Source organism: Trichomycterus rosablanca, chromosome 23, assembly GCF_030014385.1.
Source record: "Trichomycterus rosablanca isolate fTriRos1 chromosome 23, fTriRos1.hap1, whole genome shotgun sequence".
Classification (NCBI taxonomy): Eukaryota; Metazoa; Chordata; class Actinopteri; order Siluriformes; family Trichomycteridae; genus Trichomycterus; species Trichomycterus rosablanca.
Genome location: NC_086010.1, coordinates 12,183,092 through 12,200,587, shown reverse-complemented (window position 1 = coordinate 12,200,587; position 17,496 = coordinate 12,183,092). Strand labels below are relative to the sequence as shown.

The 17,496-nt window shown below is 40.7% G+C and overlaps 1 protein-coding gene across 1 annotated transcript in view; it reads left to right on the top strand.

Annotated features, from left to right (window-relative positions):
* The window catches only part of ptpn3 (protein tyrosine phosphatase non-receptor type 3), a 78,223-nt gene extending 67,285 nt beyond the window's left edge, over nucleotides 1-10,938 (top strand). Inside the window, exons 24-26 of the mRNA XM_062985942.1 lie at nucleotides 9,793-9,938; nucleotides 10,022-10,157; nucleotides 10,263-10,938. Coding sequence (XP_062842012.1) covers nucleotides 9,793-9,938; nucleotides 10,022-10,157; nucleotides 10,263-10,340 — 360 coding nt within the window. The 3' untranslated portion in view covers nucleotides 10,341-10,938. The remainder of the gene's footprint in view (nucleotides 1-9,792; nucleotides 9,939-10,021; nucleotides 10,158-10,262) is intronic.
* Nucleotides 10,939-17,496: the final 6,558 nt, after the last annotated feature.

Below are 17,496 nucleotides of genomic sequence, written 5' to 3'. Positions count from 1 at the left end.
AAAAACACTCGTTAAAAATCAATAATTATTTATTTACGTTTGAAAATAACTTTGTCTGCACCGTCAGCCATGTTTATTTTTCTGTGAGAGAAGAGATGCCGCAATGAATTCTGGGATTGCCTTCATCACTAAGGACGCTTCCGATTCTCACTCGTTCTTGAGTCAAAATAACATTGAAATATTAAGATGCCTCAGTAGTGAGCTCAGTAAGGCATCTCGGATTTGGAACAGGTGTATAGCTGCTCTTTTGTTTTTATAGTTTTTTTTTAAATAATGTTACTACTTGAAGAGGTTTTGATTGTGAAATAAAATATTAAATGACCTCTTTTGTCAATCCTGTTAATTCCCTCATGTGATATTGAAGCTTTCTTAGTTTAATGCTCAGTTTCAGCTGGGTACAAAGATGTAGCTTGTCATAATCTTTTGTATCCCTTGTAGGCACCACCCTTTTTTACAGATGAGCCCCTTATTTAGAGTAAGATACATGCATTATTAATATTATTAATAATGTGGTGAAAATTCCTGAATTTTTTTTATATCGCAGGGAAAAAAAATCGCAATGTCAGTTTTTTCCAATATCGTGCAGCCCTAGTGTGAACTGTACAGCGATCTGACGACTTCTCGTGTAGTGTGAACTTGGCATAGGAGTGGCTCACCTGAAAGCCATCCAAGGGCTCAGTAGTCACATTTACAGGAAGTCACAAAACACACTAAGAATCTTACTAACTTACTAACAAGCCTCAGCTAATGGTAATACTATAACTCCATGTGACACAGTTAAAAATTGGATCTTTTTAATACCGGAACCACTGCTAACCAAGAGAAACGTTTGTTCATGTCTGATCGTTACTTGAAAGCACCTGGATGATTTCCAAATCTTTTGGAACTGTTCTATAGACAGACCTTTATAGACAGTCCCTTTTTTGGACATCAAGGGTCTCATTATGTCAGGCAAAAAAGCAATCACAACTAGGGATGTAACGATACACTCTATCTACGATGCGATGCGATTCTGGGTTCACTATACAATTTTTTCAAAATGAAATTGAAGACAAATTATGACAAAGTTTCCTTTTATTATTTCTCTTAAAAAATAAAAGAAAATACTGTATTTGTGCTTATCTTTTATTTATCTAAATAATAAATGTTCTTTTATTTCTGAGGTAGGTACAAACTATGCAAAACAATGCTGCACATTTCCCTTTTTGTGTAAAAAAAACTTAAATGAAATTTTAAAACAAATCCCACATTATATAAATAAATGAATAATACAAATAAAAAAAGTATCCTTACATAGATAAATTTGGCTGGAAAATTTCGAACCTGGCAACCCTGTAGTGACGTCAACCAGATGAGGTGAATAGCACCAGTGCGCTCTGCTGTTTAAAGTGAATATCGATTCATTATACATGTAAACCGATTTGAATCGTTACACATGTGAATCGATTTTTAACTGTCTTGTGGTGCATCGTTACATCCCTAATCACAACATTTAATGGTAAGAAGGGCGGCATAATGGCTAAGTGGGTAGCACTGTCGCCTCACAGCAAGAAGGTCCTGGGTTCGATCCCCAGGTGGGGTGGTCCGGGTCCTTTTTGTGTGGAGTTGGAGCATGTTCTCCCCGTGTCCGCTTGGGTTTCCTCCTGGAGCTCCGGTTTCCTCCCACAGTCCAAAGTGCAGGTGAGGTGAATTGGAGACACTAAATTGTCCATGACTGTGTTTGATATAACCTTGTGTAATGGGTGACTACCGTTCCTGTCATGACTGTAAACGAAGTGTAAAACATGACGTTAAAATCCTAATAAACAAACAAACAAATAATGGTTAGAACATTATATTTACAGTCAAACATTGAGCTAGTAGTGTGATGGAGTGTCAGTAAACTGGACAACATGCGTTTACAGTGGTATCTTGAAACTCTATGTCATTTGGTTCTGGGAGTGGCGTTAAGTTTTAAAGTCTGAGTTTCAAGGTATTTTTTTCCCATAAGGATGTATGGGAAACCTGTTAATGCGTTCCATGGTCTGGTGCATATATTTTAGTCTAATGTAAAGTAATGAGGTTGTTGTTGACACTTATGCACTGAAAATAACACAGATGTAATATGAAAAACATTAAAATACAATTGAAAACAGTTAAATACAATAAAACCTGCTCTTTACCTTTACTTTATTGTTTCCTTATGCTTCTTAATCATGGAGATGCTTGATCTTGTAATACTGTAATACCATATTCCATACAATAAAGGCGCATTCACATGAGAAGCAGCAAAACCGCTTTTGCTCTGGCTGTGCTGGTGTTTCCTATGGAGTGTAATGGTGCACAAAGCTTAATGTGACTTTTTGTACTAAAACAACAAACGAGGAATTTCATTAGTGGAGAGAACTTATGAGCAGGAAGAGAAGTTTAGTGTTTCTATGTTGTTCTTGTAATACATTAAGTCACATTAAGGTAACAATATGCATTTTAAACTCTCTCAGAAAAAGCTGATTCTCACAATTTCTCAGCACCCTGAGCTGTAACACAAGTTTAAAAGTGAAACATGAGGAAAATCCAGATGAACACAGATACATGTGGACCCTTTGAGAGTAAATTTGATGGTTATTCAACACAAATGCTTATTTGTGTCATATTTGCACTTTGATGACGTTTTACTGCACAAAGTGGCAGATGCACACATGTCGAAGGTAAAGTGCGAGTTTACGGGTACAGATTTCTCAACAAAGGGCGCAGAGTTTCAAAGATTTTGAGTTTAGGGAACATTGAGTTACAGGGTACCACTGTATATTGGTAACTGTAAATTTCACACTATCAGAAACTTTTTAGACAAAACATAAGACTTTCTGTTTAGAAGATGATATAATTGGATTAATTAGCAGGGTGAAGTAAGAATAAAAGTAAGCTCAAATTTAAATGACTAACAAGAACCAAAGTCTTACATCTGACAGCCGATTACTCAGGGATGATTAAACTGTCATGATGGCTATTGGTTGTGTTTTTATGATGTTTAATTCGATTAGTCAGATTTTTTTTTTACTGGTCTCTCAGTCTCAGTTGGTGTCTCATAAAACATTTCTTAATATAACTGTAATATACACCGATCAGCCATAACATTAAAACCACCTCCTTGTTTCTACACTCACTGTCCATTTTATCAGCTCCACTTACCATATAGGAGCATTTTGTAGTTCTACAATTACTGACTGTAGTCCATCTGTTTCTCTACATACTTTTTAGCCTGCTTTCACCCTGTTCTTTAATGGTCAGGACTCCCACAGGGCCACCACAGAGCAGGTATTATTTGGGTGGTGGATCATTCTCAGCACTGCAGTGACACTGACATGGTGGTGGTGTGTTAGTGTGTGTTGTGCTGGTAAGAGTGGATCAGACACAGCATCGCTGCTGGAGTTTTTAAATACCATGTTCACTCACTGTCCACTCTATTAGACACTCTTACCTAGTTGGTCCACCTTGTAGATGTAAAGTCAGAGACGATCGCTCATCTATTGCTGCTGTTTGAGTTGGTCATCTTCTAGACCTTCATCAGTGGTCACAGGACGCTGCCCACGGGGCACTGTTAGCAGGATATATTTTTGGTTGGTGGACTATTCTCAGTCCAGCAGTGACAGTGAGGTGTTTAAAAACTCCAGCAGCGCTGCTGTGTCTTATCCACTCATACCAGCACAACACACAGTAACACACCACCACCATGTCATTGTCACTGCAGTGCTGAGAATGATCCACCACCTAAATAATACCTGCTCTGTGGGGGTCCTGACCATTGAAGAACAGCATGAAAGGGGACTAACAAAGCATGCAGAAAAACAGATGGACTACATTCAGTAATTGTAGAACTACAAAGTGCTTCTATATGGTAAGTGGTGCTGATAAAATGAACAGTGAGTGTAGAAACAAGGAGGTGGTTTTAATGTTATGGCTGATCAGTGTATATGCACGCACCTGTATATTGACTTCACATTTTCATTTCTGTGCTTGTGTTGTCATGTACATTCATAAGCAATACACAGGACCACACACACATACATGTATACGTGCACACACAGACTCAATCATTGCTGGAGAAAAAACCCATCTGTTGTCCCGGTTGGTGGGAGGTAATCTCAGCACGGACAGCAGACGGAGGTTATATCACACATTCATCAGCCATACACCATTTTATTTGTGCATGAGCACACATATATTCGCTTGTGGAGGTAAAACTTAAGTAGATTGTGATGTGCTGCTTTTTAAATCGATTTATTATAACCGATGATTAGGCTTCCTTTGTGACCTTGATGCGGCATTAATTCAGGATGTTATGCTAAAGCTAGACATTGACTGTGCTGCTGTGTAACTTGTACTTGTCGCCTCTGACAAAGACTAGTGCCATTTTTAGGTCAGGAATGTGCAGTTTTGCTGTGTGAATTGTTAAAAATTGCTTTTGGAAGAATTGTTTTAATCATTGTAGACAGTGCGATGTGTTGTTTTTTCTGCTCTGGTACACCGGTTCGGCTCATTGAATGTCTCAATAATTAGCTGATTAGTTGGGTCAGGTAGGAAAAAAAAAAAACTAAGTGGTGCGAACAGCCGTCTCCCAGGACTAAGCTTTAGTACATATGCAACGTCTTATTTTTCCTAGTTAATGTCTAGCATGCATAAGTAACATAAGGCTGATTAAAAAAAAAAACCTGAATCACAGTCATTTTAAATCTTTAAAAATGTTTAAGGAAATACCTTAATGTCGTACATCATGATGAGTGTTACATCATGATCTACTCAGCAGTTTATTTAATACTAGTCTACCTGTAAAAATACATTTGTATTTTTACAGGCATAACCAGGCATAACATTATGACCACTGACAGCTGAAGTGAATAACACTGATTATCTCTTCATCACGGCACCTGTTAGTAGGTGGGATATATTACACAGCAAGTGAACATTTTATCCTCAAAGTTGATGTTAGAAGCAGGAAAAGTGGACAAGCGTAAGGATTTGAGCGAGTTTGACCAGTACCAAATTGTGATGGCTAAATGACTGGGTCAGAGCATCTCCAAAACTGCAGCTCTTGTGGGGTGTTCCCGGTCTGCAGTGGTCAGTATCTATCAAAAGTGGTCCAAGGAAGGAACAGTGGTAAACCTGCGACAGGGTCATGGGCGGCCAAGGCTCATTGATGCACGTGGGGAGGGAAGGCTGGCCTGTGTGGTTCGATCCAACAGAAGAGCTAATGTAGCTCAAATTACTGAAGACTTTAATGCTGGTTCTGATAGAAAGGTGTCAGAATACACAGTGCAGCACAGTTTGTTGTGTATGGGGCTGCATAGCCGCAGACCAGTCAGTTAGGAAGGTGGTCATAATGTTATGCCTAATCGGTGTATGGCAGACATCTACACTATATGGACACACTTAGTAATAATGAAATTCAGGTGTTTCATTTAGTTTATTTGCCACAGGTTCCCCAGGTGGGGCAGTCCGAGTCCTTTCTGTGTGGAGTTTGTATGTTGTCTGCGTGGGTTTCCTCCGGAAGCTCCGGTTTTCTCCCAAAGACATGCAAGTGAGGTGAATTGGAGATACAAAATTGTCCATGAGTGTGTTTGACATTAAACTTGTGAATCTTGAGTAACGAGTAACTACCGTTTCTGTCATGAATGTAACCAAAGTCTGTAAAGCATGACTTTAAAATCCTGATAAATACATATTTGCCACAGGTTTATAAAATGAAGCACCTATTCACGCTGTCTGTCTTTACATTTGAGAAAGCATGAGTTGTTCTAAAGAACTGACTTAATTTGAGCTTGGTTTTGTAATAGAATGTGAGTAAGTTAGTCATGACTTTTTCCTCCTAGATATTCCATGATCAGCTGTGAGTGATGATATTTAAAAGTAATTATACAACAGGTAGTTCCGACCTTACAATCTGATTGGATAAGAAGCGTTCTAGCCGTGCTGATATTCGTGATAACGGCACGGTCTTTTCACACCACAATGGTATTACTCCGCTGACGCGTTGCCATTAATGACGAGCTTCATGCACACAAACGCGCACGCAGGCGACACAGACTTTTTTTCCCGGTCACGTTTTAAATCCGTTATCTGATACAATCTAGCGCACTGTGTAGGGAACATAACCAATTGTCTAATTCACTATCTAGTGCACTATGTAGGGAACATATATCCATGATCTGATACACAATCTAGCGCACTGTGTAGGGAACATAACCAATTGTCTAATTCACTATCTAGTGCACTATGTAGGGAACATATATCCATGATCTGATACACAATCTAGTGCACTATGTAGGGAACATTAATGTGTTTGTAACGCGAACAGTTAGCTTAATAGCCCTGTTAGCAGCATCTAGAAGTTCTGTTTTCACCTATATCCTTTGGTGTGTGCGAGAGGTTTTTTTATTTCTTTTTTTTTCCCTTCGGAAGTTCTTGACTTTTTCTTCTTGTTGTTCTTACCTCCCTGAAATGAGTTTTTGCAACCTGGGATGTCTGCTTTGTAGTGTTAAACTTTATATTCGTTGTGGAACTACTTTTTGGCGGAAGGTATTGTCAATATTAAAGCATATTTATTATGAAATTCAGGGCTTCTTTGATTTATTTTCTTTCTTTATTTTGTAAAAACTGTTGTATAAAAGCAATAGAACACTCGAGGTCGTGTGTTATCGCGAATAACATCATGGCTGTGATTTGGTCGCAGGCACGAACCGAAGGTGAGTGCCGTAGATCATCATATATATAATCTATGTATCATATATAAATATAACACACTCCCTCTCGTGTTCTATTGCTTAATTAGGAACCACAGCAGCTCAGCCCCAAAGTGACAGACCCTGTAAATTTACAGAGTGATGTCACCGAGTGCTGAGGTGCACACTGCATAAAAGTCGCTAACGCTTTGCTGACTTAATGCCAGAGGAGGTTTAGAAGTCTTTGTTATTAACATCAGCATGAAAATTGTGCACCGGCAGCTTCATGGCATGAGTTTCCAAGGCTGAGCAGCTGCATGCAAGCCTTACATCACCAAGCACAGTGCACATCTAACAAGTGTTAGATGGAGAGGTGTAAACTCTGGGGCAGTGGAAACGTGTTCTGTTGAGGGACCAATCACGCTTCTCTATCTGGCACTCGTTTACAGGGGGAAAAAAAAACGAAAACAGTATGGTTGCATAAGTGTGCACACCCTCTTATAATTGGAGACGTGTCTGTGTTCGGATTAACAAATCACATTCACACTCATGTTAAATAGTAGTCAGTGACGCCTGCCATCAATTAAACTGACTCTGATTAACCCCAAATAGAGTTTAGCTCGTCTAGTAGGATTTCTTTACTAATTTTACTTAGTTCCATTTTACAGCAACAGTCTTGGTCTGCAAAGAGTTCACAATCAATCTCATTGTTGATTTGTATCAGTCAGGAGAAGGGTGCAAAAATCAAGGAATTACATACACCCTGGAAAACAGTGAAGACAGTCATTAACAAGTGGATTAAATATGCCACAACCTTACCATGAACTGAATGTCCCATCAAAATTGATTAAAAGACGATATGAAAACTGATTCGGACAAATTTTGGGCAACAATCTGTTATATTCTTCATATGTCTGGGTTGAGGTGTGGGGTGGCCAAATGGAACCCTTTTCTTACAAAGAAAAACATCCAAGTCCGGCTACATTTTGCAAAAGCGTCAATCAGGTCTGCCAAAAGAGCATGGGAAAATGTGTTATGGTCTGATAAGTCCAAGGTTGAACTTTTTGGCCATTATTCCAAAAGCTGTGTTTGGCGCAAAAACAACACATTACCAAAAGAGCAACATACCCACAGTGAAGCGTGGTGGTGGCAGCATTATGCTATGAATAAGGCCCTACCTAATTCATGGCCATGAAACTCATGTCACGAACCATGTAATGAGCCATCTCCCGTGAAGTGAGCAGTTTCCCGTGTAATATGTGAATTGCTGTAAAAGTCAAAATGTAAGGTTTGTGTTCAGCGATTTAACATTTTTCATTCACGTAGTGTATGAAATATGAGGCGATCCTAGCAATCATACGGTAATTATGTTAGTGTAACAGACTTTTCTGAGGTGTAGTGATCTGACTGAGGCTGCATCTGAAATCGCATACTTCCATACTAGACAGTACGCTAAAGCAGTACGCGAGAGCTGGTAGTGTGTCCGAATAAGTATTTCGCGAAAAGTACACCCGGATGACCTACTGCGATAGTTTGTGTATAGTTTAATTCTTTCTTTATAAACGCAGCAAACTCTAAAGATGCTCGGTTACTCTAGAAATCGGTTAAACAAAATGTTCAAGATGTCGAAGTATCGGGTAAATGAGTTTGGAAAACTCCCAATCAATTCTGTAGACGCAGAGGGAGGTGTGTCAAAACACGGACATTCATCTTTGAGAGGGAGCTATTACAGTAGGCTGTGCTGTGTATTGTAGCTTCCATTGATTCTATAATTGAATTTATGAGTGTTATTTAATGACTGCCATGAAATGTGGCACTTTTCTTTAAAAATCTGTGTAATCTGATTTTTGAAAAAATCACACGGGTTCCGTGAAATTAAGCACACTTCCCTGTGAATTTAGTAGGGCACTAGCTATGGGGCTGTTTTTTTTTTCTCAGCTGGAACTGGGTCTAGTCAAGATGGATGGAGTTATGAACAGTTCCAAATATGTCAATCAGTTAGTTTTGCATAAAACCTTCAGGTCTATGCTAAAAAGCTGAATATAAAGAGAAATTTCAATTTTAAGCATGACAATGACCCAAATCATACCCCCACATCAACAAAACATGGCTTCACCAGATAAAGAATCCAATTGAAAATCTGTTAGGTGAACTGAAGAGGACTGTGCACAGTAGATGCCCTTACAATCTAACAGATTGATTGCAAAGACTGCAAAGTGAAAAGGTGTCATGCTGATTGACTCCTAACCAAAAGACTGAATCTATCTATTTCCTCGGCTGCTCCCGTTAGGGGCCGGCAGCGGATTGTGATCCGCATTATCGATTTGGCACAGTTTTTATGCTGGATACCCTTCCTAACACAACCCTCCCTATTTATCTGGGCTTGGGACCGGCACTACAATGCACTGGTTTATGTATCATAGTGGCTAGGTACCTATAGGACAATTCAGTGTCTCCAATTAGCCTGGTTGCATGTTTCTGGACTGTGGGAGGAAACTGGAGCACCCGGAGGAAACTCACGTGGAAACGGGGAGAACATGCAAACTCCGCACAGAAAGGACCCGGACCGCCCCACCTGGGGATTGAACCTAGGACCTTCTTGCTGTGAGGCAACAGTGCTACCCACTTAGCCACTGTGCCGCCCACGCAAAAGACTGAATGTTGTCATGAAATCTAAAGGTGCTTAAACAAAGTATTAGTGTAAGGGTGTACATATTTTTGTACATTATTTTGTGTGTTTTTTAATCCCCCCTCTGAAAAAATTAAAATCTGAAAATTATAAAGAGGTTTGCTTATAAAACTAAACATTGTATAATTGATGCCAGCTTTTTCTATGATGTGAAATTAAACAAACTTTCATTGCTGTTTATCCTTATTCACAACTGGAAAACAGGTGCTTAAAACACTGATCTATTGTAAACCTGAAGATGATTGCGTGTGGGTGTGGCTTTGTGTGTACTTGTTTTTATGTTCCTGTTTTCTGCTTCAGTATCTTTGAGGCTAGCAAGGAAAAAACGGCATGCCCAGACATGTCATTTGCTTCCAGCAAACACTCGTTTACACACAGCTTAGCTCTTTTTTTCTCTCTTTCCATTAGCTGGGTCAGCAGCGCTCCATTACACATCTACAGTATGTGGCCTGGCCAGATCATGGAGTTCCAGATGATTCTTCAGACTTCCTAGACTTTGTCCGGGCAATGAGAAGCAAACGACAAAACACTGAACCACTTATGGTTCATTGCAGGTAGACACACACACACAGACAGAGATTCACCTGCTGTACCTGCATGTTTAAGCAAATGATCTGTAAACAAACACTTCCTGCAGTGCTGGGATTGGAAGGACAGGTGTACTAATTACCATGGAGACGGCCCTGATCCTGATGGAGGGGGCACAGCCAGTGTATCCTCTGGAGATTGTCACTTTGCTGAGGGAACAGAGAGCCATGATGGTCCAAACCTCGGTACATACAGTGCACACAGTGTTTTACTGTGCTGTTAGGTTTACACATTGCCATGGCGAGCAGCACCGCCGGATATTTAATCATTTTCTGTATGTGTATTTTCAGTGCCAGTTCAGTTTCGTATGTGAGGCCATCCTGCGTGTGTACAGAGAGAGATTCAAACACAGCCAAACCAGCAGCTGACAAGAGGAGAACAACAGGCACTGATATGCATATGAATATAATAAGAGGAAAAACAAAGGGGTAGTGGGTATGATGGGATTTTTTCTTCATATATTGTATTTCCCCAGTTTTTCTTAGCTCTTCTATTCTCACTGGTGCAGAAAACAAAAAAGATAAGTATATAAACATTAGAATTAACTGTTATATGCATCACGGAGGGGAACATTTCTTAATTTTTGAAAAGAAAGAATTGCTAAAATGTAATTTAAATAGCTTTTATAGGGTGGCTGAATGTAAATTGCCATAGAAAGGTTTCTTGTAATTCCTAATATATAAGTTAGCCAAAGTTGCCTTACTGTGTCAAAGTTAAAATAGTGGTACTAAACCAGAGCAATCATTTAAGCACTTTTGACACTGTTGCACCACCATGCTGCTAATAACCACATTTCTATCTACAGAATTGTACAACTAGCAAATCTGAGCTGTGTCGGTCTTTAAAGAGCATAATAAAAGCACTTTGACACTCTTAGACCTGTATGATTCTACACCACACACACACGAAAATTATACTACAACAATGTCTGTTTATAAATTAATAAAAATGTTGATTTATATTCATCTCTCTTATTTTCTAAAAAGCTGTGTTATACAGAAAGAAAATGCTTGAAAGGGATGTCAGGGTTTTGTCAAGTTTTATCCCCAAGGGCTGGTAATGAAATACACACTGATCAGCCATAACATTAAAACCACCTCCTTGTTTCTACACTCACTGTCGATTTTATCAGCTCCACTTACCATATAGAAGCACTTTGTAGTTCTACAATTACTGACTGTAGTCCATCTGCTTTCACCCTGTTCTTCAATGGTCAGGACGCCCACAGGACCATCACAGTGCAGGTATTATTTAGGTGGTGGATCATTCTCAACACTGCAGTGACACTGACATGGTGGTGGTGTGTTCGTGTGTGTTGTGCTGGTATGAGTGGATCAGACACAGCAGAACTGATGGAGTTTTTAAATACCATGTCCACTCACTGTCCACTCTATTAGACACTCCTACCTAGTTGGTCCACCTTGTAGATGTAAAGTCAGAGCCGACCTCTCATCTATTGCTGCTGTTTGAGCTGGTCATCTTCTAGACCTTCATCAGTGGTCACAGGACACTGCCCACAGGGCGCTGTTGGCTGGATATTTTAGGTTGGTGGACTATTCTCAGTCCAGCAGTGACAGTGAGGTGTTTAAAAACTCCAGCAGCGCTGCTGTGTCTTATCCACTCATACCAGCACCATGTCAGTGACGCTGCAGTGCTGAGAATGATCCACCACCCAAATAATACCTGCTCTGTAGTGGTCCTGGGAGAGTCCTGACCATTGAAGAACAGCATGAAAAGAGGCTAACAAAGCATGCAGAGAAACAGATGGACTACAGTCAGTAATTGTAAAACTACAAAGTGCTTCTATATGGTAAGTGGAGCTGATAAAATGGACAGTGAGTGTAGAAACAAGGAGGTGGTTTTAATGTTATGGCTGATCGGTGTATGTCTGCTCTAGGCTCTGTAAATAATATAAAAACAACAGCAAATTGGCAGCAAACATTTAACCAGTCAGCACAAGGGGCTTTCTTAGAAAAACTGATGGTGTTTGGGTGATACAGCAGTTTAATATGCTAGCCCACTTGAACCCTGGTGTTGGTGGTGCCAGTGGCCTAAGGAAAAAGCCAGATGGAAAATTGCCTCCCTGCTGCTGCAGCAGTGACTCAGACTGTCTGGTAAAGGTGCCATTACATGTATTGGTTGAATACAGAGAACATACAGTATCTTGATAATCTGTATCTCTTGGGGCTCTGTTAAAATCGATAATGGTGTCTATCAGTTAACTGCCACTTAACTGTTTGGCTAGTACAACAGAGAATTTGAGTGAATCTCACCGTAGAATCAGCACTGTTCAGATTTATGTGTGGTGGATCATTCTCTCCATGGTTATGACACTGACATTGTAGTTGAATAATAGTGTGTTGTCACTGTTGGGTTTAGAACAGTCCATTAATCACTAGTATTCAGCAAACCTGCCACTGACACAAAGGTGAATAAACACAAATAGTGCATAGAAAACCTGTGTGTCAGGGCAATGTTTTATTACAAGTCTAAATAATATTAATAATAGGTGGATGAATTGCAAAGAAAAATTGGAATTATTGGTATTAGGTGTAAAGAAGAATGTCTTCATTTGCAACACATACATATACACATGAACAGTACAGCTCGGTTGGAAGTAGACCTGAGCTGGAACCCGAAGGTCACTCTGACAGAGCTCCAGCGTATCCTTGTGGAGATGGGAGAACCTATCAGAAGATCAACCATCCAGGCAGCACTCTACAAATCACGCCTTTATGGTAGAATGGCCAGACGGAAGCCACTCCTTAGTAAAAGGCACATAACGGCCCACTTGGAGTTTGCCAAAAGGCACCTAGAGGACTCTCAAACCATGAGAAACAAGATTCTCTGGTCTGATGAAACCAAAATTGAACCTTATGGCCTGAATACCAAGCGTCACGTCTGTAGGAAACCAGGAACCGCTCATCACCTGGCTAATGCCATCCCTACAGTAAAGCATGGCAGTGGCAGCATCATGATGTGGGGACGTTTTCCAGCAGCGGGACCGGGGCGACTAGTCCTGATAGAGGCAAAGATGAATGCAGCTAAGTACTCCGAGATCCTTGAAGAAAACCTGCTCCAGAGCGCTCTGGACCTCAGACCAGTGCGAAAGTTTACCTTCCAACATGACAACGACCGGAAGCACACAGCCAAGAGAACAAAGGAGTGGTTTTGTAGAAAGTCCGTGAATGTCCTTGAGTGGCCGAGCCAGAGCCCAGATCTGAATCCAATGGAACATCTGTGGAAGGAGCTGAAAATGGCTGTGTACCAACACTCCCCATCCAACCTGGTTGAGCTTGCAAGGATATGCCAAGAGGAATGGGCAAAAATGTCCAGAAACAAGTGTGCCAAGCTCGTAGCAAGACGCCTTGAAGCTGTTATTGCTGCCAAAGGTGCATCAACCAAGTATTAGGCTAAGGGTGTGTACAGATATGTAACCCCTAAATAATTATTGGTGATTGTGTGTGGATGTTTGAGGCAAAAAAAGAACTCAATCTATTATACGTAGAATGAGGCTGTAATGTAATAAAACGTGAAGAAGGTGAAAGGGGTGTGCAGACTTTCTGGCTTGACTGTATAGTATGTTTACAGTTGTATTTTTGATACTACAGCTGGAATACACATGTAGACTTGTCACAGTTGGGTGGTTTGCATTTATTTCAACCGATTATGGAAATGGATCATTTCCTGACATTTTTTAAATGCTTGGTTTTACGAGCTAGGTATTGTATTCTTTATAAAGGCACGCTGCTTCTGCCACAGTTTTGTCATGTGATTGGTGGCAGAACAAGCAGACTGATCTTTACTCTGTCACTGCCTGTGAGAATGTTCTTCCTGTGTTGTGTGTCTTCTACAGGTACACTCTTTACCTCTGAAAAACAAACATAAAAAAGCTGGTTTGGCTGCTTTTAAAAAATTGGCCCAGGAATGAATTTGTGACCTGTACACCATGTTTTTCTGCCTTGTACTCCAGTGTTATTGGGTGGTGCTGAACATACAATGACATGGATCAGCATAGTGCTGTTATATACATGAATGACACAGTCATTTACAGATAAATGAGGAAAAGGAGAAACAATATTAACACTTACAAAAGCAAATACCTTGTAAAACTTGCTTTCTTGCATAAATCTCAAATGGCAAAATGTGCAAATAAAGTTGGAAGATCTGTATGTGTGTTTGATGGACCTTGGTTTGAAGCTGTAAGACAAAAAGTGACACTGCAAAGCCACAACAGACTATCATCACTGTTTAATTGTTGGTGTAATGTACCTATTATACTGTAAAATGCAGAATTGTGTACTGTACTATAAAATGCTTTTTTATTAGTCATTGTAAGACCCTTGTTGTGCAGAAAATTCCAGTTCTGATTGGCGTGTCTATGTAACCGTGTCCTTGTGTATAAGCACCCAGGTGCTCCAAAACAAATGTCACAGCACTGACTTTTTTTCTTCCTTTTTTAAACTTTTGCCTAGTCTTTGTTTTGTGGAATCATGAACAATGAGCTGTTTTTATCTTTCCTGACTTCCTGGATGACTTGCTTCAGAGCCCTTGTAAAAATGTTTTACTTATTTTACATAATCTGCTGTTTTAAGGCAGCACAGAGCAGCATGGGTCATGGGAATTAGATTCAGTGCTTACTTCCAGTTACTTCCTGCAAGGAGTCCTGTATGTTCTTTCAGTGTCTAAGGAGTGGGGCCTAGAAATTATACATGTGTATGTGCTTGGTAAGAAACTAGTGCCCTGTCCAGGGTGTATTCATGCCTTGGACATGGTATAGGACAATGTAAAAAACACCTGTTTTGGATCTTTCCACAGGTAAACAGGGACATACAGTGTATCACAAAAGTGAGTACACCCCTCACATTTCTGCAAATATTTTATTATATCTTTTCATGGGACAACACTATAGAAATAAAACTTGGATATAAGTTAGAGTAGTCAGTGTACAACTTGTATAGCAGTGAAGATTTACTGTCTTCTGAAAATAACTCAACACACAGCCATTAATGTCTAAATGGCTGGCAACATAAGTGAGTACACCCCACAGTGAACATGTCCAAATTGTGCCCAAAGTGTCAATATTTTGTGTGACCACCATTATTATCCAGCACTGCCTTAACCCTCCTGGGCATGGAATTCACCAGAGCTGCACAGGTTGCTACTGGAATCCTCTTCCACTCCTCCATGATGACATCACGGAGCTGGTGGATGTTAGACACCTTGAACTCCTCCACCTTCCACTTGAGGATGCGCCACAGGTGCTCAATTGGGTTTAGTCCATCACCTTTACCTTCAGCTTCCTCAGCAAGGCAGTTGTCATCTTGGAGGTTGTGTTTGGGGTCGTTATCCTGTTGGAAAACTGCCATGAGGCCCAGTTTTCGAAGGGAGGGGATCATGCTCTGTTTTAGAATGTCACATGTTGGAATTCATGTTTCCCTCAATGAACTGCAGCTCCCCAGTGCCAGCAACACTCATGCAGCCCAAGACCATGATGCTACCACCACCATGCTTGACTGTAGGCAAGATACAGTTGTCTTGGTACTTCTCACCAGGGCGCCGCCACACATGCTGGACACCATCTGAGCCAAACGAGTTTATCTTGGTCTCGTCAGACCACAGGGCATTCCAGTAATCCATGTTCTTGGACTGCTTGTCTTCAGCAAACTGTTTGCGGGCTTTCTTGTGCGTCAGCTTCCTTCTGGGATGACGACCATGCAGACCGAGTTGATGCAGTGTGCGGCGTATGGTCTGAGCACTGACAGGCTGACCTCCCACGTCTTCAACCTCTGCAGCAATGCTGGCAGCACTCGTGTCTATTTTTTAAAGCCAACCTCTGGATATGACGCCAAACACGTGGACTCAACTTCTTTGGTCGACCCTGGCGAAGCCTGTTCCGAGTGGAACCTGTCCTGGAAAACCGCTGTATGACCTTGGCCACCATGCTGTAGCTCAATTTCAGGGTGTTAGCAATCTTCTTATAGCCCAGGCCATCTTTGTGGAGAGCAACAATTCTATTTCTCACATCCTCAGAGAGTTCTTTGCCATGAGGTGCCATGTTGAATATCCAGTGGCCAGTATGAGAGAATTTTACCCAAAACACCAAATTTAACAGCCCTGCTCCCCATTTACACCTGGGACCTTGACACATGACACCAGGGAGGGACAACGACACATTTGGGCACAATTTGGACATGTTCACTGTGGGGTGTACTCACTTATGTTACCAGCTATTTAGACATTAATGGCTGTGTGTTGAGTTATTTTCAGAAGACAGTAAATCTACACTGCTATACAAGCTGTACACTGACTACTCTAAGTTATATCCAAGTTTCATGTCTATAGTGTTGTCCCATGAAAAGATATAATGAAATATTTGCAGAAATGTGAGGGGTGTACTCACTTTTGTGATACACTGTACAGTAGATATAAAAAGTCTACACACCTGTTACAATAACGGGTTTTTGTGATGACAAAACAAGACCAATATGTACCTATATTCTATACAATTCAATAAAAACTGATTGCACAAATGCACAAATATGCACACCATTAAACTAATACTTTGTTGAAGCCTCTTTTGATTTCATGACAGCATTCAGTCTTTTTGGGTAGACTTCAGTCATAATTTGGATAGTTGGATAAATATATTCTAACATTAAAGATAATATATGGTCATTTTATTTTATTTTGAAAAACACAGTGGATCGGTGGGTCACAGCAAGCACTGTCGCCTCACAGCAAGAAGGCCCTATAGGTTTAATTCCCAGATGAAGCGGCCCGGGTCCTTTGGAGTTTGCATGTTCTCCCCGTGTCCGTGTGGACACCGGGTGCTTCGGTTTCCTCCCAAAGTCCAAAGACATGCAGTCAGGTTAATTAGAGATACTAAAGTCCCCTTAGATATGAGTGTGTGTGAATGTGTGTATGTGTGTTTGCCCTGTGATGGACTGACGTCCTGTCCAGGGTGTTTCCTACCTCTCGCCCAGTGACTGGACCCACCGCGACCCTGAATCAGATAAAGCAAATCGAACAATGAATGAATGAGTGAATAAATTATTTAATTTGATGCCCAGTGTTTGACATGTAGGCTGTGTGAGGGTGAAAACTGTGCTAACCAAGCCTTTTATCTTATCTTGCCTGTTGTAGTGTGGAAAGAAAGGCTGGTTGCAAAATGTTTAATAGTCTTGATTTTGTAATCGTCCTTGACGGAGCGCTGAAGGTTAAAATTAACGCATTTTGCAGTCTGTACCAGTTGCGTTAAGACTGTGGGGCTGAATATGGGATAACCAGCAGGTGGCGCTGCTTTGCACGTTCACAGGGTAAAAAAGTTTGAGTGTGTGTGATTTGCGCATGCGCACTAGAAGCTGCCTGGCCAGTTTCTCAGGATTACTTACCTGGAAGGTGCATCAGTTTCGGTCAGCAGTGAAAGCGGAAAAATAAAGCAGGCAACAAGAGGGTCTGAACAACCGACTCAGCGGGAGAGAATCTGGAGCTGTATTAACAGAACCGAAGTGTTTCTTGGAC